This window comes from Podarcis bocagei (genome assembly GCF_964188305.1).
Source record: "Podarcis bocagei genome assembly, chromosome: 4".
Classification (NCBI taxonomy): Eukaryota; Metazoa; Chordata; class Lepidosauria; order Squamata; family Lacertidae; genus Podarcis; species Podarcis bocagei.
In genome coordinates, this window is record NC_138128.1 from 69,113,218 (window position 1) to 69,140,024 (window position 26,807).

Here is a 26,807-nt window from a genome sequence, read left to right on the forward strand (position 1 = left end):
CCATCTCTAGCTAAAAGAATCAAGTAGCAGATGATGTGATAATCATATGCCTGAACATCTGGAGAGTCACTGTCAGTCACCCCTCACAAACCTTCAGAAGTTTTGGGCTTCAACTCCCATCAGCCCCAACCAGCATGACCAAGAAAGATGGGAGTTGTAGTCCAACAATCTCTAGAGGCCACCAGTTTGTGGGCTGGAAGAATAAATATTCTAACTGAGCATAAGGCAGCTATTTATGTTTTTGCTTCGGTGAGATTGTTTTTCTTTTTGCCTTGCCCCTTTTTACACGACCGTTTTCCAGCAGCTGCAGCTGCTGTGGGCTCCTCTTGGCTTTTTTGTGGCATGGAAGCCACTGCAAGTGTCACCCTTCCCAAAGCTCAAGAAGATAGTGTCAAAAGTAAGAGTTCCTTTGGGAATAGTCTGCACTATGCCTCCTTCCCATGCCAGTGCTGTTTTAGTTCCTTGCAAGGGTGATGCTGACATGGGAAAGAGCAGTGACATGGTCTTCTCCATACCAGGCTCTCACACCACTATTGATATTTTCAGAAAGGGCAGAGAAGTAGGATTTTCATTTATGGCTGTTTTCACATTGCTTTCATCAGGACAGCAGCAGGGGAGGAAAGAGTGGCCCTAGTGAAAATCAACCCCCTCCTTATGCTTGCTATTAATGTGGTGGTGGTGGTGGGGGGGAGACCTGATTTGGTCCCCAGTGATATTTAGTGTCATGTGTAATGGGGCCTTAGTTACACTTGGGAAGGCTCAACTATTTGTTATTTTGATTTGAGGAGGATTGCAAACCTCTAGTATAGAACAGAAGCTTAGTGGGGGTGGAAAGAGATGTTTATTTTTAAAAAACTGTGCTGTTGCCATATTGTATTTTTGAAGCTGACCATTTATTCAGAAGTGAGGAACAACTAGCAGCCCAGTACGCAGCGTTGCTCTGGAATTTTTAACCTCCCCCAAAAAACACCACCACCACCACTGCTGTTTTGAAATCAGTGATTAAAATGAGTACAGTTTTGAAAGGCTCAGCCCACCATCTTTATGTAAAAGGCTATCCAGTTGTATTGAAACATAGATTGATGATGCAGTGTAAGACGTCTAGTCAGTGTAAGAGGTCTAGTCCTTGCTTAAAGAAGCTAAAATTGGACACTGTGGGGTGGGGAGAAAAAGTGAGATAGAAATGGGAAGAATATGCATGCTGTTCAGTTACAGCTGAATTGCAGTCAGAAGTGACCTGCCACAACACTAGCTTCCTGCCAGGTGGGTAGCAGCCACTTACCAGGAGCAGGAGGTGGTAGGGATGCCAGTGTGGTGCAAACAAATCAGCAACAGCATCAGATTAGTTCCGCTGGTACCATTGCACTATGCCAACCTCCCTGCTGCTTCACTTCACCACCTGGTAAGCAATAGCAACCCATCTGCCAGGTAAGTGGCATGGTGGCTCTTGTCTCTCCTAGTGAATTTATGAATGTAAGTTTGTGCCAACACCTTTAGGGCAAAGTTGGGTTTTGAGGAGTGAAGTAGTATCGTAGAAGTATGCCAGGCACAGGGAACAGTAAAGGACAAAAATGGATTTATTTGAGGTGCAAGAGGTCTTTTTTGGAGGGGGCAGTTTGAAGGTTCTGGAGTTGGAAGAGTGAAGGTCACGGGCAAGGATTTATCGGAATATGCGCTAGACAGTAAGTAGAGAGGTAATACAGAGTCTTCATCATTTGATGGAGTTAAAAGCATGTCCTGCATCTCTTTGGTAATCCACAGATGTCATCATGAGTACGCCAGCCCCTTTCCCTTCCCTGTGTAGTTTACCCTCGTGAGACAGCACTTTGCTTTGTCTGCCAAGCCTAATAACCGCATCTGGCTCCTAATAACTTCCTTGAATGAAATAAAAAGATGTAAATAATTAATATGTCTTAAATAATTCAAGCTGGAAATACAGTACATAAATTTAGCAAACTGACCATGATAATGAGTAATTATCCTTAATTAATCCATAAAGCTCACAGCTAGGAGGAAATTGCATATTAAAGTGATATGGTTCTTATAGTTGTGTTAGTGGAAACTGGATTATAAAGTATAGGTCTGACAATATCTACTGTATATTTTGAAAAATGGTTTGTTTGTTCTCTCTGTGTTTGGATACCTCTCAGGATATTGTTGCAAAACTCATATTGGGGGTTTCTGAGGTGGGGGTGTTGGCATTGCATTTGAACCCCAGGCGCCATTTGGAATCATTTCCCTCCTTTCCCCCATCTTTTTTAAAAATAAAATGTTATTAAGATCTTCATAATACATTACAATAAAAAACTAATCTAAGCAAAACCAGAAACTTAAAGAAGAAGTCCTTTTTCATAGATAAATCTTAACTTGCCCCACATAGAGAAAGGTGAACCCTCCCAGGTTTTCACCTAGGGGCTTCCTTTTCCTCTCCCACCCTCCTACCCTGGTAGTTCTTCCCTTCCCCACATCACACTCAGGGATCTTCATCAACTGTTCATCAGCTTCACCTGCATGTTACCCTCTCTTTAATGCTGAATAGAGGACCACAAAAAATATAAAAGACCAGAGCAGAGGACAAACAAAAACAAAGCAGAAAAGGAAAGGGAACAAAGAGATAATATTATTAAAGGAAATAATATAGGGATAAGGAGGAAAATAAAATATATAAGTAAAAAGGACTTCCAACTATCCATGTCAGATGTACATACAATAATTCTACAAAATAATCAAATGTTACTCCTCTGTATTCAAACCTGCTAGTGTTTAAAACTGCCCGTGTTTAAAACTGCCATAAAACCTGCCTTCTCTTTTGCTACCTTCCCCTACTCTGACTTTGTGCAAATCCAGAATTGGGATGAGGCACTACAAATTCTCCAGTGGTGGCTCCATTCTCATTTCATGCAATCCACAATTATGATACCGCACTGTAAAGCCTTCAATGGGGGCTGCACGATGACAGCCTTACTAACTATCAAAACTAGCTGAATAAAACCTGAATAGAATTATTGGCCAAAAGCCTGAATGAATAAAATACAGTCTTTACATGTTTCCTGGATGTGGTTAAAGAGGGGGGTGGCCTTCTTTCCCTTGGGTGAGATCCATAGCCTAGGGGGCCACTGCCAAGAATGCCCTATTGTAGGTTCCTGTTCTTCATACTATTCCTGCTGGTGGGACCACAATTTGGCCTATGTCCCAGATCACAAATTTTGAGTTGAAGGGTATTGGAGAAGGCACTCTTTCATCTATGTACTTGCTCCCTCAGGGGGAATGCTACATAGACTAGGACAGGTCAACATTCCAGTTAGTGAACCTGTGTATTATTGACCCACAGGACGACTGTCAGTGTCCAGATACTGATTCACCTGAATACCTTCTCTTGATTCAGGTAGAACCAAGAGATAGTATTGAGTATCATCTGCATGCTGCATGCATAACAGCTTCTATAGTTGTATATAGGTGTTAAAGAGCAGTGGGATTAGATGGCCCCTTGAGGAATGCATAGTACATATACATACCATGGACCTAAACAGTAGTCATTCAGTACTGTTCTTTGGTAATGAACCTGTAAGCAGAAGTTCGGAGTGATCCCAGAAGGATATCATAATCGGTGATAGCAAAAGCTGCAGAGATATCATGGAGAATCATAAGCATAGCACTTTCACTATCTCTCTCCCAGTAAAGGTTATCAGTCAGGGGGACTAAGGCTGTTTTGGTACCATAACCAAGCCTGGAGCTCGACTGAAATGTGCCTAGATGAGTAACATGCCTTTAAAATTGCTCAATATATAAAAGTTAAATTAGGTCATCAGAAATCTAACAAAGTCATTTGACTTACGCTCTTCAAATACTTCTCTAAAATATATGCTTATTTCATTCATTTTGAAAAGTTTGGATGAATGATTGAAAGCCTAAAGGCAGGTTTGTGTTGCATTCTGGTGAAGTGATGTGATGACTCAAATATGGTCATGGAACACGAGACACTAGAGGGCACAATTGTACCTTCAGATTTTGTATTTTATCCTTCCCATAAATTAACACAGAAAGAAAATCTGATGAATGTGGTGCATGGTAAACCTACAGCCCATTTAAGGCAACAGAAGAAATGCTAAACAAAAAAAGCAACAGAAAAAAGAAAGGAGGGGAAATAACTTTCTGATTGTTTTTGGCTATAGTAAGAAGGAAAAACATGACATCCACTTACTAGAAGAATAAAAATACAAATTATATTTGAAAAAGAGAAGTCAATGTATTCACAAAAGAACAGTGACATTTAAGAAAAATGGCACAGAAGTTACACTATTGTATTTGAATGGCAGAAATGCATTATAAATCTATTTGCTGTTAGCTAGCCTATCATTATGAAAAAAGGCAAGATGTTGCAAGCATTATCTCTTTCATGATGTTATATCGGCAATGCAACCACTAATAGAATGTTTAGTAACTAAAGTGAGAAAGCTTTTTGGCCTTGCATATCTGCAGCTTTCATGAAATGTCACCAAAGCTATTTGATGCAAAATTGAAATAGTATGTTAGCTTTATAGCCTTACCAGACGGGATAATTACCATGTATATTTAGAAAGCATGTAAAGACTTTTAGGAAGGTCATAGACTAAAAAGGTCACTTTGTATCCCTTAAAACTCTTTAAGAATGCCATTCATGCCAAGTCACTATAATAAAGGAATTTGCAGGTTTAAAAACTGAGTTTCACTTGGACACATGCCGCTGTCCTGGGGTTTTGTCTGAAGGCTCATGGAGCAGCACCCTTGTTGGAAATAAGTGGACCAGGCCTAGTCAATGTTTAAATGAAAGATTGCCTGGGAGTCCAAGGTATGTTGCTTTCAGTTCCATTAAAGAAAGGTATGAAACGAATGATGTGGCGACACTGTGCAGGACACAAACAAGAATACCATTTCGGGGTGGTGGTGGTGGCAGCGGCGGAATACGTCAAGGTGTGGCAAGCAGATAGATTGTCAGCAAGGTTTCACAGCTTGCGGTGCCCTCCAAAGGTTGAACTATGAATCCCATCATTCCTGATCATTTACTATACTGGAAGGGACTGGGAGAAATGTAGTTCAACAACAGCTAGAGGATGCCACATTTGCTACCCACTTTACAGCATATCTTTGATACCGTAATGGTTAGAAAGATGCTACTTTTTAAATGGCTAATATCACATTCTTTGTTTCTTCCCCCATGCTCCTGTGGAATCCCAGAATTCATGCAGGTTATAGGAGTAGCACCCTTTTATTACTTACGGTTAGTACACACTCCCTGTAGTCCTCTACATTGTATATTATTTGAGAAAGACACAGTTGAGTAACTATGATCCTGTTCCCTCTTCTTCTTGATACTGTCATGCAGCGTGGATTGTGTCATTATATAGTTTACTGGAAACCTTGTACCTGGTGTTGCTTGGGAATTCTGAGAAACCACAACACAAAAATCGGGGCAGTTTTAAAAGCTTAACTTCACTATCTTGATCCAAAATGACATCTAATTATATCCAAACATAGACAAATATTTATTTATTACATTTATATACTGCCTTTCATCTGGATATCACTGTGCAATAATATTGCAGCCATATTACAGATGAGTTGGAATGAGGCTGAAATATATCATGCCCATATTGTGGGGATGGGGCTGAGACAGAGGCCCTAAAATGTAGTTTGTTCTTCATAGTCTTGTTGTGTTGGGTAGTTGAGCTCTATATGCTGAGAGAAACTGGCTTGTAACTTAGATGAAAGTACAAGTCTTTTTGCATTGCCACCTCTATTTTCCTCTCCCCACTCACTTACAGTAAATGCAGGTTCCTGGGGTTTGGTTTATACTCCTCTCTCAGGATCAAAAAGTACAGTACAGTGGTACCTCGGGTTTAGAACTTAATTAGTTCCGGAGGTCTGTTCGTAACCTGAAACTGTTCTTAACCTGAGGTACCACTTTAGCTAATGGGGCCTCCCACTGCTGCCGCACGATTTCTGTTCTCATCCTGAAGCAAAGTTCTTAACCCGAGGTACTATTTGTGGGTTAGTGGAGTCTGTAACCTGAAGCGTCTGTAACCCGAGGTACCACTGTATCTGAAATATCTTGGCTGTGAATCCTGGAAGACCTGCTTCCTGCCTTGCAGGCCCTGACTGACCCCAGCCACAAAAGCTGAACAGACTCTTGGGTTGGGGTATTGTTTAGGGCATTTTGTTTCAAGGTTCTAATGCTGTTATTATTGCTCTAATTGTTTAAAATGATTTTTAACTTGTGTGTTTTTAAATTTGAATTTGTTATAATTAAGGAACGTAATATGTTCCTGGGAAGAGAGGAGCAGGGGTGCCCCCAATCATAGTGGTTCTGGGCAAGGGGTGGGGTGGGGCACACTAGATAAGGGGCACACGACACAGGCAGTTGGTGACTATGCCATGTGCCAGCCCCTCTTCCACCTTGGGGAATTGCAGTTGTCCTATCAGCCAGCCCTTGGGTCTGCAGCTGCTGTTGTTGAATTCCAGGTCAGCTCTGAATAAGTCACCCCTTGTCCATGGTGTGATTATGAATGAGGAGGCTGATCTGGTCTGTATCACTGAGGCCTGGCGACTGGCTCAGAACTCCATAGCTGCCATGAGAACAATGGGGCTGTCCCAGTATGTCACTGGCCCAACATATGTGGCAGGCCACACCGGACCTTGTTTTCTCAAAGGGGTAGGGAGAGGATGATCTGAAAGTGGTGGATATTGCACCAGTCCCTTGTCATGGCCAGATGCTTCTTTCAGCATCTTTTCCCTGAGTGCCCCCTCCCGCTTCATAGAGACTGCTTGGCTCCCTGGTGTACTCCAGAGTTTAGGACAAGGAAACAAGCTGGGAGGCAGCTCAACCGTGAGTGGAGGAAAACTCTGGCTGAACCCACGACCCTTAGATTTAAAGACTCATGCTCCACTGACTGAGCTATCCTTGCTCTTGCTAATGGTCCAGGGTGGCTGATAGTTTCTCAGTGGACTCTCATAGTTGGATAGTACCTGCATATCACTCTTCAGCTTTTAACAAGTTTATTCTTCCCACTTCAACCCCAACTGGGGAGTGTGTGATGATATAAAATATATTCATGAAGGGACGAAAGAAGCAGAGTGAGCAAGAAAGAGCTAAGGGTTAAGGTGTGTGCTCATTAGTGTCTTAGAGTGCAGTGAAGTTGTGATCTCTTGCCCCATGTGTGTTTCACAGCTCTTTATCCCCAAGCTGTTCACATCAGCATGATTTCATTAGTGTCAATTTCATTTCTATTTGTGTACGCACCAGGGGACATCGACAGTGGTGGGGATGTCTTTACCCTATGCAAAAGTGTTTATACCTTGACTAGAGATGAAGTAGGAATGGCATAAGGACTCCAATTGGTGTGAAGCTGGTTTGAGAAACAATACACTGAACAGTAGTATTTTGTAACAAAGTAGAGGATACATACGCATTTTGGATAACATCATGTTAATGTGGGTTAAAAAAATGGCACTGGAAATGCAGTGAAGGTGCAGTAAACAGGAGTGTGAACACAGTTTTAGTTGAAGGCTGGAAGCATCCTGAAGCACAGGGAATATTTACGGAGAATTGATGTGAGGCACCCAATCTTTTGCCTGGCAGGAACATGTATTCTGCTTGCTTCCTCTTGTGCTTTGGGTATTGTTGCCCTTGGAACTTCTTGCTGTTTGGGAAAGTCAGGAGCATATAAATCTGCATATGGATCATTTACTTAAAAATTATCTCTCTGAGCCTACTTGGTTACTGTTCCATTACTTATACTGGTACTATAGGGGAAAAGAAAAGAAAATGCTATACTGGCACATCAACTAACACAGATGCTGTTTCCTGTGTGAGACAGCTTAAAAATGATCTATGAATTATCACTCCTATTCATGGATGCTTTGAGTCACATGCTGCTTCCTCCATACACTGCAATCATAATGCCACTCCATATAAAGATCCTAATGTCTGAAGCAGTCCTTTTACTTCTACCGTCTTTCTCTCTCTGAAAAAGAGGAAAATGAATGGATGGCTGGATGTGGTGCCACTGATATACCCCTCCTTTGCTCAGGGGACAATCAAGCTGTCAGTCATAGGCCAATGGTCTATGAGGGAAGGACTGTGTAGCAGGAGCTGCCCTGTCCTCCAGGCTTGGACCAGAATTGTCACCAGGATATGATCTGGTGTGGGGGAGGGTGGAGAGTGCTTAGGAGAGAAACTGCTCTTCATCAAGGGCACGACAGCCAGAACCACCACTGACATTGGCGAGGAGCTGCTACTCTTCTAAACATCCAAAATCTGCATAGACAGAACTATATAATTTGCATTGCAAGAAGCATAACTTGAAGCATTGTGACTCGTGCTTGAACTTGCTTTCCCTTCCCCCTCCCATTCCATTTTTTGGGTGTTGTTTCTTTTTTAGATTATGAGCTTGAGGACATGAACCATCTTAGGACTGATTCTTCCAAGTTGCCCTGATACCTTTTTTGGCTAAAGGGCATGGAATAGATGCAATCAATCAATCAATCAATCAATCAATCAATCAATCACAGGTAGACAACCTGAGGCTTCCAGCTTCATTTTATGTGCCCTGCCCAATACCTCAAGTTCCTTCCTTATTATTTGTTTCAACCTGCTTTTTCTGGGCCTTTTAGAGCACACCCAACACTTTCTATGTAATTTGACGCAATTGTAAGGGGCAGTATTTTATTTGATAAAAAAATAAACTGATGTTTTAAAACCTTTTCAGATTATATTGCTTGGGAAACTTTTTTTTTTACTGCATCATCTATATGAGAACAAATGTGTAGGCTTTTGTCAAGGGTATATGTGGAGGACACCAAAGTCAGAAAAGCATTGCTTTCACTTTTTTTCCGAAACTGTAGTTGTATTTATCTGTTGTACTTAAAAAAACTAATAACCCCTCTTCCTGCTTACTTGAGAGTAATCCTGTTAAACCTACCACCAGCATGCAGCCCCCAACGGATTTTCCTTTCAAGAGAAGAAAGATTGTCTACCCCTTGGGTAGTTAGTAGTATTCTTAGGACTTCTGTGCTTGGAATGCTAAGAATGTGAATTTTCATGAACGCTTTCTGGAATTAATGATTATGCAGAAATGCTTGAGAACATGACTGCAAAATAGTGTAGCGTCTTAAAGGCAAAAGGGTAGAATATTAAGATATATTACAATTATTGGTAAAACTCAGTGCTTTGTAGGTCATTGTTGAGGAACATATAGGGAAGCGGTAGCAGTATGCATGGCATACTATAATTACAAAATATTTACTTGGACCTGGATTGTCAGGACTGAGGAGCATTGCTCATTGCATATGCATATGCACAAGAATGTTATGTCAAATGTTGCCAAATTTGGAACTTTGTGTAGGCTGAAGACAGAAAGAGATGTTGTTCTCTTTAATTCTAGGACACTAACACTAAGGATGGGAGGGGGAAAGAGTGTAATGGTTGATTTTAAGTTGACTTTATTGTGAAACACAATAAAGTCAACTTAAAAATAAAATTAAAAAATCCAACTGTGTTTCCCCCCACATAAAGACTTAAGGGTTATCTGTACATTAAGAATACATTTTCATTAAAAATGAACCTGGTTACTAAACCAACCTCTTGTCAATTTTCAACATATAATCTTATGATCAGAGGAATTAAAAGGAGACATGTTTTTTAGAACTTAAAATCAGTTTTTCCTGCTAGATGTTTTGATGGAAACAGCAGAACTTGGGTTGTTTTTTGTTTTGATTTTAGCATTGTCTTCTGTAATGAAAGCAAGTGCCTAGCTCTATGACAAGCACAGAGTCAGCCCTATACATGTTGGTGCTATGGCCCTTCTTCATCTTTACCTACTTTGGTTTTCATACAGCAGAGATAGTTGCCTACTAACCACAATTCTTCTGCTATCCTAAGTCCAACAACATGACAAAGTCAGGAATAAAAAAATGGCTTAGCTGTTGTGATATCACAGAGGTATGACATTCTGGGGCCTCATGATTGACTGCTTAGACTTAGATAGAGGCACCGTACACCCCATACATGTAAAACACCGACCTAGAATCCTGGGAATTTGAGAGTGCTGGGAATTGTAGCTCTGTTAGGGGTAAGCTACAGTTCCCAGGACTCTTGAAGGCAGATGTGCTTTAAATAGATGGTGTGTCTATAGTCTGGAGTAGGCAGCATGTACATTGGGGGCTGCTGGGAGAACTCTGGGTGATTTGCAGCAGATTGGCAGAATTTCTGACTCAAAATTGTTTTAACAATAGCAACAAAGGTGCCTCCTCCTGCCCTAAACTAAGACAGTTTGGGGAAAGAAGAAACTTGGAATACATTTTGGTTTAATGGAATGTAAGCTCAATTCTAGTACTGAGACAGATTTCTGGGCTGCACACATACTGAGATGCATCCTGTTCCTTAATTCTACATGTATGTCCATACTCACTCACCCCACCCCACCAGCTAGGCTTAGGAGTAATATGTATTTGAATTACAGCAAGCAGAGGGCTGTATGTGTGTGTGTTTACACAAACACACACACTTTTTGTAACTGTCATCCTGTACAATATTAAATGCAGAATTGCAACTTTGATCTCACTGACATAATGTTCATTTATAAAGGATCCACTTCCGAGTATAATAAATCAGCACTTCTGAGGACTTGCTATGTAACACATGGGCCTAGTTGATTATAAATTATAGCAAAGTGGTCTATTACTGGCAGGAGGAGATAAGGTGTGCTGCTGGGCTTAGAAGGCTGTTGGATGAGTAGTCCGGAACTCCAGACATAAGACGTTGATAGTACAGCTAAGACTGTTGGTACTGGAAGCTAGCAAGAGCAGAAGCAATAAAATATAAAATGAGCTATTTATACATACATATGTATAATGACTAAGGTATCTATGAATGTCTTTCCATTTCCTGATATGACTTACAGTTGTGGTTTTTCTTAAATTTGTTATTCTAAACTGTTTTATTATTGTCTCAGAGCTACAATAAAAATGAATTTTGCATGTTGTAAGAATTGCTGTAGGCTTCTGGAAACAGGAGATGACATTTCTGGTGTTGTGAGATGAGTTACATTGAGTGCAGATGCTTGATCTTAGCTGCCACAGCAAATAATGCTTTGAAAGTAAACAATGCCACAGTGGTAACACGAAAGCTAGTGTACAAATAAATTTGATATATTTTGCTCAGCTGTGTTATAACCCATATTTATGCATGAGATCGCCTAACATGATATTGAAGGGTGATGCTACAAAGATGCTGTTGAAAGCTTCAGGAGCAAAATGTTGAGGAGGGAGGTTGCCATATATATTATACATTCATTTAGGAAATTCTGACTTTGTTTCATACAACCAGCTTTAAAAATATATCAGAAATAGTTAGGTCAAGAATAGGTCAAGAATCAAAGGCCATGTGGAATATTAAGATAGGAGCTGTTTTTCTGATACCCTGCTCCTGCAGGCGTGTGAGACTGAACTTCTACAGTCAGGTTACAATGTCCTGGGAGGGAGGGAGGTTGCAATGAAGTAGAGCCAACCAACACCAAGGAAAATGTTGGGTCTACAGTAAGCCCTCAAAGCTGTGGCGGAATAATTTTGCTGCTCACACCAGAGAACTTAGATATAGGGATCAGCTGCCTTACTAAATCACCTGTTCTGGCCAACTACTGCCCAATAACCTTTTTACATCTAGTTTGTGGCTTCATAGACCCAACCCACAGCTTGGGTTGCTTGGATATAGGAATCGTGAATGGCAAACAGCATGAATTCCTGCCCAACAGGTTTGAAGTTCCAGGTCCATTGGAGGGTGAGTGGTATTAATGGCACTTACAGATAGGGTGAAGTACAAGATAGGCAACTCAGGTGTCTACCTAAGCAGCTGAATTAGGTAGTAGAAGACTGAGGTAGTGAACTGAGGCAGTAACGTGGGGGAACTGAGGCAGCTGGGGGGAAAGGTGCTGGCCTTGTTCTCTCCTTGCTGTAATAATATTCTACTTACACATAGGCTTTTTTTGTTTTTGTGTGCGAGTGTGTGTGTGTTATTTTTTTAAAAATGTTATGAAGCACTGAAAAGTGTGCTTGCTGAGGCCAGCTCTGTATACACAGCAGATTGAAAAGTCAGAATCCTGACATGATAGAGTAGAGCAGGGGTAGTAGTCAACCTTTTTATACCTACTGCCCACTAATGCACCTTTCTTGATGGTAAAATTTCCTTACCGCCCACCAGTGCTTGGTGGAAGGAGGATTCAGCTTGTGCCGCAGAACCCCCTACCACCCACTTAAAATCCTGAAACGCCCACTAGTGGGTGGTAGGGACCAGGTTGACAACCCCTGGAGTAGAGTATTCCCAACTGAGGCATGTAAAAGCCCTGCAAGCAAAAGTTACACATCAGAGACAGATGCTTTAGCTCTGCTCATTCCCTGTTGTGCTAGTGTTCCATCTGCAGGGACTTCTTCAGGTAGGAGAGCGGCACTCAAGTGCAACCTAAAGTGGTATGGTCCATTCTCCAACTCATTCCCAATTAGTTCAGTTGCATGTGCAAACAAAGCCTCAAGAGTCTGGACCTTTAAGAAATTACAAGAGCACAGAAGTGGTAGAGTTAGGAGTAGTCTGTAAATGATCAACTGATGGTGCAAAGGTTTCCATTGCCCGCTAGTTACAAACCCTCCAACATTTTTCCAGTGCAAATAGGGACATTGCATTTAACAACAACAACAACACTCTGAGCAGTGTCCAACATACGTAAAAACATAACAAAACATCAAACATTAAAAATAACTTCCCTGTGTCTTCTAAAGGTTGTATAGCAGGCATGGCCAAACTTGGCCCTCCAGATGTTTTGGGACTACAATCCCCATCATCCCTGACCACTGGTCTTGTTAGCTAGGGATGATGGGAGTTGTAGTCCCAAAACATCTGGAGAGCCTAGTCTGGTCATGTCTGTTGTATAGTTACTTATCTCCTTGGCTCAGGAACCAGATAACTGCCACACCCACCAACATTTCTCCACTGAAAATAGGGACATCCTAAGGAATAGCTGCATATTCCAGGATCAAATCAGAAACCGGGACAGCTTCTGTAAATCTGGGACTGTTCCTAGAAAATAGGGACACTTGGAGGGTCTATAGTTATCAGTTCTTCCTTTTGTTGCTGAATTAACCTATTTCCGCCTATGCCTAGTTCTAATGCCAGCTAAAGTTTTTTTTTTTTTTTTGAGTCTGAATGAGACAAATACTATTCTCATTTGGAACCAGATTTGGCTATATGAAAGTATCTAAAGCTGATTTTATTTATTTTATTTTTTATAGAATAACCTAATAAAAACACTTCAAAACATGCCATGCTTGGCGCATGCAAGGTTTCTGACTGAATAAACAGCATTGTTTGGCTTAATTATCTCCTGCACGAAAGTGATTACCTGTCTCTGAGACTTGTTTCATTTCAGCTAAAGAAACCCTGCATGAGGCTTTCAGTTATGCTCATGGCTCATTGCTGTATATTAACTTTTATCTCTTTACAATCTTATAGAAAATAGCACTTCAAATTGGGCCCTCTGGATTTGTCTTTTGGAGACTGATTTGAACATGTATGTATGTACATAATTCAAATGCTCAATCATGGAATGATTTGCACACACATGTGATGTTTCAGTCCTTGTGTGTGGATCAGTGTGTTGTTGCAAATATATGTTTGTGTGTGTGTGTGTGTGTTTGTGTTTAAAAGGAGGGCAATTAGATATGAACTACAGTAGTACCTCAGGTTAAGAACTTAATTCCTTCTGGAGGTCCGTTCTTAACCTGAAACTGTTCTTAACCTGAGGTACCACTTTAGCTAATGGGGCCTCCCGCTGCTACTGCGCCACTGCCGCACGATTTCTGTTCTTATCCTGAAGCAAAGTTCTTAACCCGAGGTACTATTTCTGGGTTAGCGGAGTCTGTAACCTGAAGCATCTGTAATCTGAGGTACAACTGTATATAGAATAGTTTTGCAGCATGAAAATGTACACAGGACAGAAATAATATTTAATATGCAGGACTGGTAACTGCTCGGATTTGGCTGGATCTTGATTCATGTTCTTACTGTTTCCCCACTAAAAGTGTTATTTTTGTCCTGCAGCATGTCTCTCTGCTACATTCCCTGTGCCTCCCTTTCCTGTGTGCGTCCTTTTCTTGGTGCCCAGGGTGCGCATGCCAGGCCGGGGTGGGGCATGGAGGGTCAACAGAACCCACTGCGCCAGCCCAGGCCTCACCGTCAACACTACCGGGCATGCACACACGGGGTGCGGAGGATTCACAGAGCCCATGTGCCACTTCAGCCCTAGCCACTGGAGCCAAGCAGGGCTGCATTGTGCCCCAGCCCACCCATGCAGGAAGGAGGCAGGCCCTTGGTGGACAAATCCCCCCTGACACTGGCCAGGCGGCCATTCAGCAAGGCAGCCGGGGTTGCGGTAGCGAGGCCAGGCTCCAAGGCCCAGACCCCCAGTGGCAGGCAGGGCAGGATGGGAATCCTCGCATGGGGACATCTGGCTCATGCCTCCTAAAAGTTGTGTGCCCGGGGCTATGATCCCCTGGGTCCCCCCACACACTATGTCCCTGACACCCACCCACCTGCGCTTACATTTGCATTACAGAGCTGCTTAAGGATGGGCATAGCAAGCTATCCGGAAGGACATTTTACTGAACCAGTTTTACTACGCTGCTGTTTTTCTTCTACCCCACAAATTCATCAAGGATGAAGGGATCTACCATCTTCAACAACAATAATAAACAGGGAGAAGTTGGTCTTTGTGAACATATTTTCCCTTTTATGTTATTTGTTATTTTGGGAGGTGCAAGGAAATACAAAAATAACATGATCTGTTTATTTTACAGAGTATGGGATGATAGAACAGAGGCAGAGCCGACTAATTTTATTTGCAAGTGCAGTAATGCTTCAGTTTTAAATTGCGTGACTGCCATTCATTTTTGCTGTTCTTATATTATGGCTCTAATGAGATATAAAAAGCTAAAGTATATTACCAGTTATAGCTCAGTGCATCATTTATTTTTAGTCACTGCAGCAGGTGTCTTTTTTTCTTTCTATTGTAGCATAGATTTGGTCTCTCTCTAACCCCCTCCTCTTTGTGAGCCATCTGCTTTTAGTTATCTAAACTCTTCCTTGGTTTCAGAATACCATTCTTGGCCTTGAACAGACATTTGCTCAAACAAATGCTATCTCTAAACATTCTTTCTGGGGTTTTTTTTTAAAGTAAGAATCTACATTTTGAGGTGATTTCAACTATTTCACAAAGTCATATAGGTCATAAGATGAGTCATATATGTAACTTTATATGCCTTGTGTTACCTGTGACCTGCAACCAACCCTTCAGATTCTGTCGGTTATTACTCTCTCATACTCTTATAACCTTCCATAGTAGAGGTGGGAACAAGTAGATTTTCTCTCTCTTCATATTATTGCATTGGATGTTAATTTATAGCAGATGAACAGGTAAAAGGTGAAAATGCAACAGTACCAATATATGGAACATTTCTTTCAGAGATACCGGAAAGGCAAAATTCATTCCATGCATTTGCAAATGCAGCAGTAATCTTGATAATTGAATTATCTTGAATAGAAAAATCTCCATGATGCAACGTCATAGAAGACCCGTTGTTGACTCCTTGCATTGAGCTCCTTGCATTCCAGTGCTGCAGGAAGATGGTGGCAAACGTTTTGCCAGCTTTGCAGTTGGTTCCGGCTACTAGGGCTGGGTGATACCTGGTTTTCAGCATCACAATATATCACTAGCTAACACCATGATACACCCTTATATCATGATGTCTGAAATAAGGAAGAAGCTTTGTAGAGGCATTGGATGGCTTCATGGTTCCCCCCACATAGTGATCTTTGCAAAGTGCATGCAGAAACACGCACAGACATCATGATTCATATTATATTGCCAGGTCAAAAATTATGAAACCAATATCATATCAGACTTCAGACTGGTTTTGGATGATATATCTACCAGTCCTACCGGCTACTGCTTTTCTCCCAAGTATGCAACATAGTAAGATAGGTCAGTGGGAGACTGAGAAATGGTGGCTTGCTGAAAGCTGAAAGAGAAATGGTGGCTTGGTAAATTCATGGTTGAGACAAGATTTGAATCAGGCTAATATTCTGATTAGCCCTTCTTGAACATCAACTCAAGTGCCAGCCCAAAACATTTCGCTGCATAAAGCAGAGCCTAAATGGCATCCCCCTCCCCACTATAATATACTTTTAAACTGCCTTGCTGCACAGTTTACATGCCAATTCCTGCCTTTATCCAATCCCTCGTTTTAATGCTGTCTGAAGCAAGTTGTTACAGGCTGCTACATGGCAAGGCTAGCCCTGCAGCAGTTCTAGGGCCACTGAATCCTAGGAAGGCCTATATTAGTTGCAGTTTGTGATTTGCATTCTAAGACAAAATAATGTGTGTGTGACTGGAAGGGGGCGGGGCTTGCTTGGAAACGGGGGAGTTGAACAAAATTATTCAATCTACACAGTTTTCCTTTTCTGTCTCCTAGCTCCCATGACCCATCCTGCATTGTTTAGGAGGGGCCCCTGATTTTCTGGGGAGACTTTTCAGGGTACTGTAAATGGAGGGGGGGGGGACAGTAAGCCTTATTTCAAATGAACTTGTTGAGTTGACTTATCTTAAAATCCAGGCCAATGTACTTCATTATATTTTTGTTTTCATAATCTTTCAAAACCAAAGAACCAGCATCCTTATGGATCATTATCTGTGTGAGAATTATAGATTGGGTGAGCTGTATGTGCACAGGTTTCTATGCCCAGAGCTGTCAATTAGTTGTTACAGAACACCATTGGGTATGTGCTGCTTCATAAATCATATCATTCCTGACCTTCTATGCTTGTTATGGGATTATTGATTGTATATAATGGTTTGGGCTCCCCCCCTTGATTAATATTCAAGAAGCCCATGCTATAAAACGCTTTTTCTATGACGTTTGAATAAATCAATATATGATTGTTCTTAAAAAGTTATGGTATCGGGATGTATGTGCTTTGCAGCAATAGTCTTAGTTTTGCTGGTTCTGCCTGATAAATATTATGACAGTAATCACTTTCCATTGTGGGAGAGAGAAAGAGAAGGATGATGTGTTCTGAGATGAGCTGAAAGAAGGAATGGCTACTTTCATAATATCTAGCTATTTAACTTATTTTCTTCTTGCATGTAGCTGACTGTACACACACCATGGTTATGTAGTTCAGTAATGTTGTGTTGCGCTGCACAGACCTTTGTGTAGGATTCCAGCCCCACAAGTATTTTGTGTCTTGTACTTTGGCAGACTGAGCTGGTTTTATTTCATGGTGGTTAGGTTTTTTCCTTTCATACAGAAAGAAATCTCTCTGATGTTAAGCATTTCTTTATAGCATTAATTGCAAACCCTTTGATCTTAGCAAGGCATTAAAGAATGTGGCTGTGCGGATTGTCTTTAGAAGGACATCCACAAACCACTAAGATTCAAATGTACAGACCTTTAGTAACCTAAATTTTTGGAAATTCCAGTTTTATCAAGGCTGTAGCACATACTACTGTGAAACTTGTAACGGGGCTGGAAGGGGCTGGGAGGAACTAAAATATGTCTCTTGAGAAATGTATGTCAGAAAATGAAACCTGCCTTGTAAGCTATAAAAACAGAATGACTATCTGTCCTTCTGCAGTTTCATTAATCAAATCATCTTGAAATATTTTGAATGAAGTGCTTGACCTGCTTTTGGTGTCTCTACCACACTTATTCTGCTTTAAAGGAGATAAATTCAATGGAGACTAGTCAGTGTCTGCCCTCGGCCAGACCCCATCTGCCTGCCTTCTTACTTACAGCCAGGCTAGTGGGTGGCACTTGCTGGCTGGCAGTCTTTTCTGCCATAGTCTCTGTGTTGCCTCTGTAGAACTCAACAGAGGGGAGGATGGAGATAAAAGCAGAATTAGGTGGTGCCAGCTCTAGTGCTGACCGTGATTTGTTTTGGCTCCTTATTCTGTGATTGCAAAGTTTTCTCAGGACTGTTCAGTGAAGAACTTGGTCAAAGGCTTTGTGGAAATCTGAACATACAATGTTTACCAGATTACCCCCCACCCATCTACATGCTCATTGATACTATTAAAAGAATCCTGAGAGATGTGACTCAAGATTGTTACAAGTTGTTTCAAACACTTACAGCTGATTTTGATAAAATGTTTTTCTCACATGAATACTCATGAAATTATGCATTTGCTTGTGAAACCGTACAAGATGAGCACTTGGAGTACTTCCAGAGGTTGAAAGCAAGTTATTCATCTGTAATATGAAGATTGAAACAAACATCACATTACAGATGTTTACACAAAATAGTCTTGCCCTTCTATGGACCCCAGCACCACGCACAAATACTCCCCCAAGCCTGCATTTGATAGCATTAAGACCATTAACTACTAGGAAGCTGTACTGTGATTTCAAACATGACTTCATAATAATATCCGTCATGCCACACACCGTTCAACCATAGTTCAGTACACAAACTTTCCTGCCAAGAGACTCATGGGAACTGATTGCTTGATTTAAAACATTTGTGCCCTTTCTTTCTGCTATAGTATTCAAGGCAGCTAAAAATGATCAAAACAAACAGTATTCTATAAATAATTATAAAGGTTTTTAAAATAATCCAAAACAAATATTTAAGAAGGGGAAATGCAATTCCCATTGCATCACTTGGATTCAAAGCAAAGATGAACTATAGATGAGTAGAATCAGTATACTAATTAATGTCCCAGCGCTACTTGGCACTTTCTGCCAGGCAGGAACAAAGCCACCATAAAACAGAGCTACTAGGGGAGTGGCTGCTTTAACCTTCGTACTTTCAGTCATTTTTCTGCTCAAAACCTCAATCTCACTGTTCTCTCTCACTAACACATACACATAGGGATGTTCCCAGGGGTTGTCCCAGGGAGGCGCAAAAATCTTGCCTCTCCACTCTGGCTCATAGTGGCTATGAGCCCATCCACCTGCTTCTTGGGCCGCTCCTCCGTTCCTCTGGATGCCTCGGTGGAGGAAGTCCCCAGTTGGCTGGTGGCACTATTATAAGTAGGAGTGGAGGGCTCAGCAGGGCTCTGAGTGAAGGCAGACAGAGAGAGTTTCAGGAAAAGGGAAGGAAGGAAGGAGGCAGAAGGGAAAGCAGCAAGCAGAGGGAAGGAGGAAGCAAGGGAAACAGACAGACGGACTGATGGAGGAGGAGGGGAGACAGAGCAGAGCAGGCCTAATCCTAATAGATGCAGAGAAAATCACTGGTGGGGCATGAAAGCTGATGAAAAGCTAACTTGTTGAATTTCTGGTACATGATCTCTCCCAGCTTTGGATATGCTTATACAGCTCTTTGCCAAGGGCACAAGGAATGGGGGATGCCAGTATGGCTCCTTGCCAAGGGTGCAAGGGAGCCTAGATACAACTCTACAAACACAAATGGTGCCTATACTTTCCTGCGGGGAAGGGAGTGGGGGAGTAGAAGCCACTGAGGTATTATTCTGAGCAGAAGAACATAGCCGGTGGGAGTGGAGGACAGCTTCTCGCTAGTCCTCCATCCAAGGATGCTCTTTGTTTAAAAATGAACTGTATGTGCTGTTTGTAGTCTCTTCCATCAAAGTCGAAGCATTTCTAAGAATCCAGCCCAGAATTCAAAATCTTCACAGATCTTTCTTCTTGTACAAGAAAGTTCTATAAGAAGGGATTATAGTGTTATCTGCTCATGTTCATAGATCTTTCTTGCACAATCCATGTCAATTTTCTGTTGCAATGTAACATTTTTCATGAGCGTTCCTCCATGGAGGAAAAATGTCAAACCTCATTGTACGCCTGTTCTTCATCAAGCTATGAGCAAACCTGCCAGCTCAACTACTTTGAAGTGTACATTTCTTCACTAGGGGCATATTACTTTCATGCCGGTACCCTCCCTCCAAATTTGTCACAAACAGAAACATCACATCTGTCTTTACTGACACAGCTGCCCTCATTATGGTGTTTGGGAGACAAATGTAATCATCATTCCAGTGTATCAAGCCATTCTAAAAATGCAAACAATAAATAACTTTAAGAGAGTTAGGCGAGGAAAGTACTCATATCTAAAAACAGAAAAAAATGCCTTGCTGTATCTCACTGAAGACCTACATTGTTGGCCTCTGCCTTCCATTAGCTCCAGCCAGAATGGCCAAGGGTCTGAGATGGTGGAAGCTGTACTCCAGCAACACCTGGAGGGCCACAGATGTCCATTCCACACCCCTGGCCTGTTTAAACCAGCACTGTGCCCAGGAACAGACAGCCAATTGCCACTGGGAGCCAACAACCAGAGAATGATGAATACTGCCACCCTCATTGTTAACAGTTTATAATCTGGCTCTACTGCCTCAGTACATGGAAGTTCAAAGTTTAGCTGTGGTGGCGGGTGGCGCTGTGGGTAAAACCTCAGCGCCTAGGACTTGCCGATCGCATGGTTGGCGGTTTGAATCCCCGCGGCGGGGTGAGCTCCCGTCTTTCGGTCCCAGCTCCTGCCCTCCTAGCAGTTCGAAAGCACCCCTAAACGCAAGTAGATAAATAGGTACCACTTTATAGCGGGAAGGTAAACAGCGTTTCCGTGTGCTGCGCTGGTGCAGGCTCGCCAGAGCAGCTTCATCACGCTGGCCACATGACCGGTAAGTGTCTCCGGACAGTGCTGGCCCCCGGCCTCTTAAGTGAGATGGGCGCACAAGCCTAGAGTTGGACATGACTGGCCCGTATGGGCAGGGGTACCTTTACCTTTATGGGAGTAGGCCATTTCAAACTCTTGATATTTGCACCACACATGTACAGTGGTAACTTGGGTTAAGTACTTAATTCGTTCCGGAGGTCCGTTCTTAACCTGAAACTGTTCTTAACCTGAAGCACCACTTTAGCTAATGGGGCCTCCTTCTGCCGCCGCTCCACCAGAGCACAGTTTCTGTTCTCATCCTGAAGCAAAGTTCTTAATCTGAAGCACTATTTCTGGGTTAACGGAGTCTGTAACCTGAAGCGTATGTAACCTGAAGCATATGTAACCTTAGCTACCACTGTATGCTCATCCCTTGGTTTCTTAAAACCTTAGTACTGAACACTTGGTTGGCAGTAGCTAAATGTGTGAACTGACTCTACTGAAAAAGCATTTCACTTGAGACAGTGTGAGGAGATACTAAAATTCTGTGATGGTAACTGATGATAATGATAATGATAATGATGATAATGATAATAAATAATTTTGTGACGTGAAGTTGATGCTATTGCACGACAAACATATATGTTTGCATCAGTCCTATGAACCATGTTTGTAGAAGGATCAGTGTAAACTTTTGCTGCTGAGGTTGAACTGGAAGCTGCAGCAACTATGACATGCATCAGCTTAAGTGCTCACTGCAGCAGAATATCTCTCATCATTTTATGCTGCTGTTGAAGGACTTGTACTGTTGAAAGACTTGCCACTTAGGTAGTGGGCAAAGTTCAAGATGCTAGTTCTGGTGTATAAAACTTTGTATAGCTTCCAACCAAGAAATCTAAAATATAATCTCACCCCTCATTTACCGTGCTCTGCAGGAAAGGACCTCCTGCAGATACCATCTCATCAGGAAGTCCATTCCATATGATGTATGAATCAAACTTTTCGAGTGGCAGCACCTGCCCTTTGGAACTCTCTCCCATTATATATCAGACTTTTACTGTATTTTCAGCACCTCCCAAAGACCTTCCTCTTCCACAAACCTTTTAAGTAGACATTATTTTACAATGTTCATCTGCATTGGACAATAAATTGGTTTTTTTAATGTAGATTTTGTTGTTGATGTTTTTATTGTAAAACCACTTAAGGATGTTTATGGGTGAGCATTTCATTCTATAACATAGAAGTGAGCTGAAGAGCAGCTCCACCTTTGAGTTTTGTGGATGAACTTAACTTTTATGCAGATTTGGCAGGATTAAGAAGCCAGAATTGTAGTTCTGAGTTTGCACATAATAGTTTGCAGAAATAGCCTGCAGAAAGAAGCATGAATAATCTGTTTTTGCCATGATATGTCATATCTCAAAGCATTTGTAGTAAGACGCATTGTGCACACTACCTCCTTTCTTCTTCTGCAGCAAGGGGGTTTCATGGCAGTGTTTTGTTTCCTGGTGTGAGATTTGGAATTGCAGGTGGGAAGGAATATTGGCTAGAGTGTGCAGGATCCAGGTGCTTTATCTGAAGTCATGCACCAGTTGCTAAGTAGGGGCAGCCTGGGCCTAAATTAGTTTGTATTTTGGTGCAGAATGAAGGCTGCACCTGTTTCTCTCCTCTGATTACTCAGTTTGAGGGTGTGAGGCCAAAACCCAGCAAGATCCCAGGTTGATGAAGTTGTTACCTTTCAACCCATTCATGCCTGAAGCAAGAATGAGTATGATTTTTTTTAAAAAAAAACTTTATAGTCAGCAGCCTTTTCCAGTGAGCTGTTCCAAAGGTTTTCTTTCAAAGCCCATTTAAAATGTTACTTTTCCCAGCCTCTGGTCAATTAGTTGTTTTTCTTTTCAGATAATTGCCTTCTTTTTGCATGTGGCTGTAAAGGCACAGTAGGTGAGTGAGTTTACTACCCAACTGTAATACAGTAGGACAAGCGACATAACTGTCCTGAGAAAAAGTGGATATTCTGGAAAAACTAATTATGCCCTGCTTCCTTAAGCTCTCAAAAATGGAAATTCAGGTATCAGGAAGCAGAAAGATAGAAAACCCCTGGAGGTTGCTATAGGGCTGTTTGAAATGGCCTGGTAATGGCTTCACAATGAATATTTTAGATGTGTGTGTCTCCAAGTGTTTATATATTTGCCGGCGCTACAGATAAATCTTTCCCTAAACCTGGAGATTGCTTTGGGCAGGCTAGGTTGCCTTGGGCAGGCTATGAAGATCTGTCTTTTACTAGGAGTGCTTAAGGAGAATGTGGAGGAGCAGTCACTGTGTTCTCTGCAACATGTGGAGCCTTGGCATATACAGAGTGACTTTCTTTCCAACTGAGTGACCATAAACAGTCCAAAATACATATTGGGGGTTAGTTAAAGCACTTCCTCCTATTAAGTAGAGTGCTTCTGGGTGTTATAAATGGGCAGCGAACTCTTAGTAATTTAATTGTTGTTGGTTTTTTTTTAAAAAAAAACACCAACCCAAACAAACAAACAAATAAACAAAACCCTGGGAAATAAATGCTTGTGCTATTTTCTGCCTTGGGTTCCAAAGCAACCTGTCCAGCGCTGGGCACTATGCACTTTAACTGGGGCTGAAGGGGACATTCGCCAACCCTAGACAGCAACGTGCCTCCGGGCTGGCTCTGCAGTCCCTGTTGCTTCTAATTTATTTGTGCGTTTTTAAACCGCAAGGCACTGCTTGGTGCGCGTGTGAGATCTTGCGTGTGCCCATCGTCCAAACGGAACTTCTTCTACCACAGCTGGAGGTTGCTGGGGGGGGGGGGCGGGAGCGGCTGGAGAAGGTCTGGCCAAGCCCTTACTCCTGTGGATGTTTATAGCCGAAGTGCCTGTCTGCGTGCGTAACTAAGGCTGTCTGCCCGCCCGCCCTCCCGATGAAAAGTGTCCAGAGAGGCTGCACATTCCTTTGCAAACGTGGCGTGCCCATTTCAGCGTGAAGTGCCTGGCATGCCACACCGCCCACCCCCTCACCTACCTCGAGCAGGCGGGGCGGCAAGGGGGGTGGGAGTGGGGAGAAGCGAGCCGCTGGCTGTATAGTTGAGCAGAGTCCTAGTAGCCCTCCGAAGAGCGACGGAGGGAAAGTGCCTGGACTACGGCATGCTGCAGACGCCCCTCGCGCGCTCTGTTCCTTCCTTCCCTCCCTCCGTTTCCTTCTCTCTCTCCCCCTCTCTCTCCCTCTCGCTGCCTTTCTCTCCAGTCTAGCTTGACGCAGGCAAGATAGAAATCACAGTTAACCACCCAGCCGTCGCTGAACTGGTGCCGATGGGGCACCATTTAAGACGATGATGTTTCTTCGAAGCCTCCTCGCGTAGCCTGAATCGCCGCGCCGAGCCAAAAACAGCGCCGACTCCAAGCCAGCCAGGCTGGAGGAGGCGCGCGTTAAAAGGCTAACAGGAGCTGCGGGCGGAGGTTGCGGCGGCGGCGGCGGCGGCGGCAACAGCAGCAGCAGCAGGTCGATCGGAGGAACGATTGGCAAAGTTGGCTTGAAGTGGGACAAGCGGCAGGAGGAGGAGGCGGCGGCTACTACTACTTATTTGTGGGGCGGGGGGGAAAGTTGCCACGCGCAGAGAGGGGGGCGCAGGCAGGAGCCCCACGGAGGTGGAGGAGGAGGTGGTGGCGGAGGAGGAGGAGGAGGTTGAAGGATGGGGACGCTGCGGGATTTACAATATGCCTTGCAAGAGAAGATCGAGGAGCTGAGGCAACGGGATGCGCTCATCGACGAGCTGGAGCTGGAGCTGGACCAGAAGGACGAGCTGATCCAGAAGCTGCAGAACGAACTGGACAAGTACCGCTCGGTGATCCGGCCGGCCACCCAACAGGCGCACCAGCAAAGCTCCACCACCTTGCATGGCGAGCAGAGGACCAAGAGGCAGGCCATTTCAGCCGAGCCCACCGCTTTTGACATCCAGGACCTCAGCCATGTCACCCTGCCTTTCTACCCCAAGAGCCCACAGTAAGCCAGGGGTTAAGCGTTGTGTCCGTGTGGCGTCCCTGTGATGTGGTCTCGGTCTATCTCTTTCTCTCTCTCCCCCCGTGTATCTGTCTCTGTCGCCCGCACTGCCCATTCACTCGCCTTGTGGATCCCTGTGCGCCGCCTTCTGCTTCCCATCGCTTTCCTCCTCAGCTTCAGAAATTGCTTCCACCCAATCTGCCTTCCCTCCCTCCTAGCGCTAAAAACTCTTTTATCTTTTGAGCTGCCCACATTTCCAACGCCACATTCTTCTGTGTCCTTTTCAGATATCAAGGTATCCAAATCCCCCTGCAGAAAAATGAGAGTTCCTAGAGTGTGGAAATGTGAAGGGCGGGGGAGCACAGTTTCTCTCATTTTATCCCCTTCTCCCTTTCTCAAAATTATCACAGCAGTAACCGCATCATCAGACTGTCTCTTCCAGTGTGGTATGTCGTTTCTGTCTGGGATTTTGATATTGTTGTGGCTTTCTGCCCTGAATTTAACTGGGGACTGCCTGCCATTTGAACTATGTGAACCAAATTCACGGACCTTTTTTTTTTTTTAATTGCACCCGTTTCCTATTTACAAGGTTTTTATTAAAGAGAGAGGGGTGTTTTTGCTAACATGTTCTCCTATGAACCTAAGTTTTCTTTGGAACCTACTCAGGCAAAAATATTTGGGGTAGTTTCTTTAACCATTCTGTGTGACATAAAAAGGTGACCTGGATGCTCTTTATCTGTGACATATATCTATGACTTAGTAGCTCTCTGCAAAGCTGCTTTTCACTTCTTTGCCTGCAAGGCCATCTATCTGCAAGTTGAGCATTGGTGGTATCACAAGGTAGAGGTAAGAATGTGAGCGACAACCTTCCCCACTCAGTCACTTTCCTCTTTCTGTTCCCAGTGAGAATACAAAGACTATAAGGGTTTAGACAGCCCCTTCACAGTACAGTCCTATATGTCTACTCGGAAGTAAACACTTTGAGTCAAATGGGGCTTACTTTCAGGTCAGTGGACACTGAATTGCCTTCTTTAGTGTTCTCTCAGAATCTGAAGAGGCAGCCTTATCTTTCTACACCTCAGAACAAGTTTCCTTTTCTACTGTGGAGAATTCTTTGTTCCTCTGACCCTCAGGTGGTTGTTGTTCTTTCCTCCTGGGTAGTGGAAGGCTTTGGGTCTATTTACTCTTTCATTTCAAACTTTGTCTGCAGTTCCTTACTGGTGTTTTGAGGTGGGGGCTGTGAGGCTGCAAAGAAAGAGAGGAAACACAGAAGACCAGAGCTTACCGTATTTTTCGCTCTCTAACACGCACCCGACCATAACACGCATGTAGTTTTTAGAGGAGGAAAATCCGTAGGCATGCCACCCGTAGGCATTCCCTCCATAACACGCACAGACATTTCCCCTTACTTTCTAGGAGGAAAAAAGTGAGTGTTATGGTGCAAAAAATACGGTAATTTCTCAAAAGAAAAGTGCCCAAGGGTCAAGCCTGCCTCTGGCCCTGACACCCTGACCCTTTAATTCAAGCTATATGGTGCCTTGTTGCAATTATTTGGTGATGAAGTAAAGGCAGGGACGTTGTGCACACTTTGCATTTATTGGTTACTGCATCCCATGTACGGGGGCAGGGGAGACTCAGTCCTTGCACTCAAAATATGTACTCTGATAGCCCCATTCTCTGCATTCTTTCAAGTGACCCTGAGAAGAGTGTGGCTTACTCTTAGACCGTCATCTCTTCTGTCGTTCTTCTTGGCTGTACTGCTGTCTGAAACAGAGAGGTGCCTTAGATTTATACTGCCAGTGCTGGTCCGCATGAGTTTGCAGCCTGGGCTTTCTCTAGTACATAATTTAGTGTGTCTCTGGGGCACAGCGACACCAGTGCAGGACTTCCTTCTGATTCCTCGCCATTCGCCAGCATTACTTCTTCCTCTCATCTCTCTTGAGTCTCTTTGGAGAAGTCTGGTCCGCTTCACCGTTCACAGCTCATCAAGTCCACCAAGGCAGTCAAAACTGACAAGGCTTTTTAGAAAGGAGAGCAAGGGGGAAAGGTGTCTGTTTTGCTCTTTCTGACAACCTAAGTTAGAATTTAAGAGGTGTCAAAAACTAATGCAATG

General features: G+C 43.0%; 1 protein-coding gene and 1 long non-coding RNA gene across 9 annotated transcripts in view; one reads left to right on the forward strand and one right to left on the reverse strand.

The window, feature by feature from the left end:
* Nucleotides 1–26,807, forward strand: part of PRKG1 (protein kinase cGMP-dependent 1) — a 698,816-nt gene that overhangs the window by 143,974 nt on the left and 528,035 nt on the right. The window contains exon 1 of one of the 7 annotated variants that reach the window (XM_081189599.1): nucleotides 23,734–24,697. The exons of 5 other annotated variants lie outside the window; for them this stretch is intronic. In XM_081189599.1, the coding sequence (XP_081045725.1) occupies nucleotides 24,387–24,697 (311 nt within the window). In that variant the 5' untranslated portion in view covers nucleotides 23,734–24,386. Of the gene's footprint in view, nucleotides 1–23,733; nucleotides 24,698–26,807 lie in introns of those variants that run through there. One more of the 7 variants, XM_081189600.1, reaches the window with a different exon arrangement.
* LOC308586066 lies at nucleotides 1,610–10,099 on the reverse strand. 2 transcript variants are annotated; one of them, XR_014007736.1, is made up of 4 exons: nucleotides 9,894–10,099; nucleotides 5,257–5,422; nucleotides 3,516–3,562; nucleotides 1,610–1,875 (listed from the first exon to the last, which is right to left on the reverse strand). It is a non-coding gene; the product is annotated as an uncharacterized lncRNA (long non-coding RNA). The 2 variants fall into 2 exon arrangements; XR_014007737.1 differs by having other exon boundaries at nucleotides 9,857–10,098.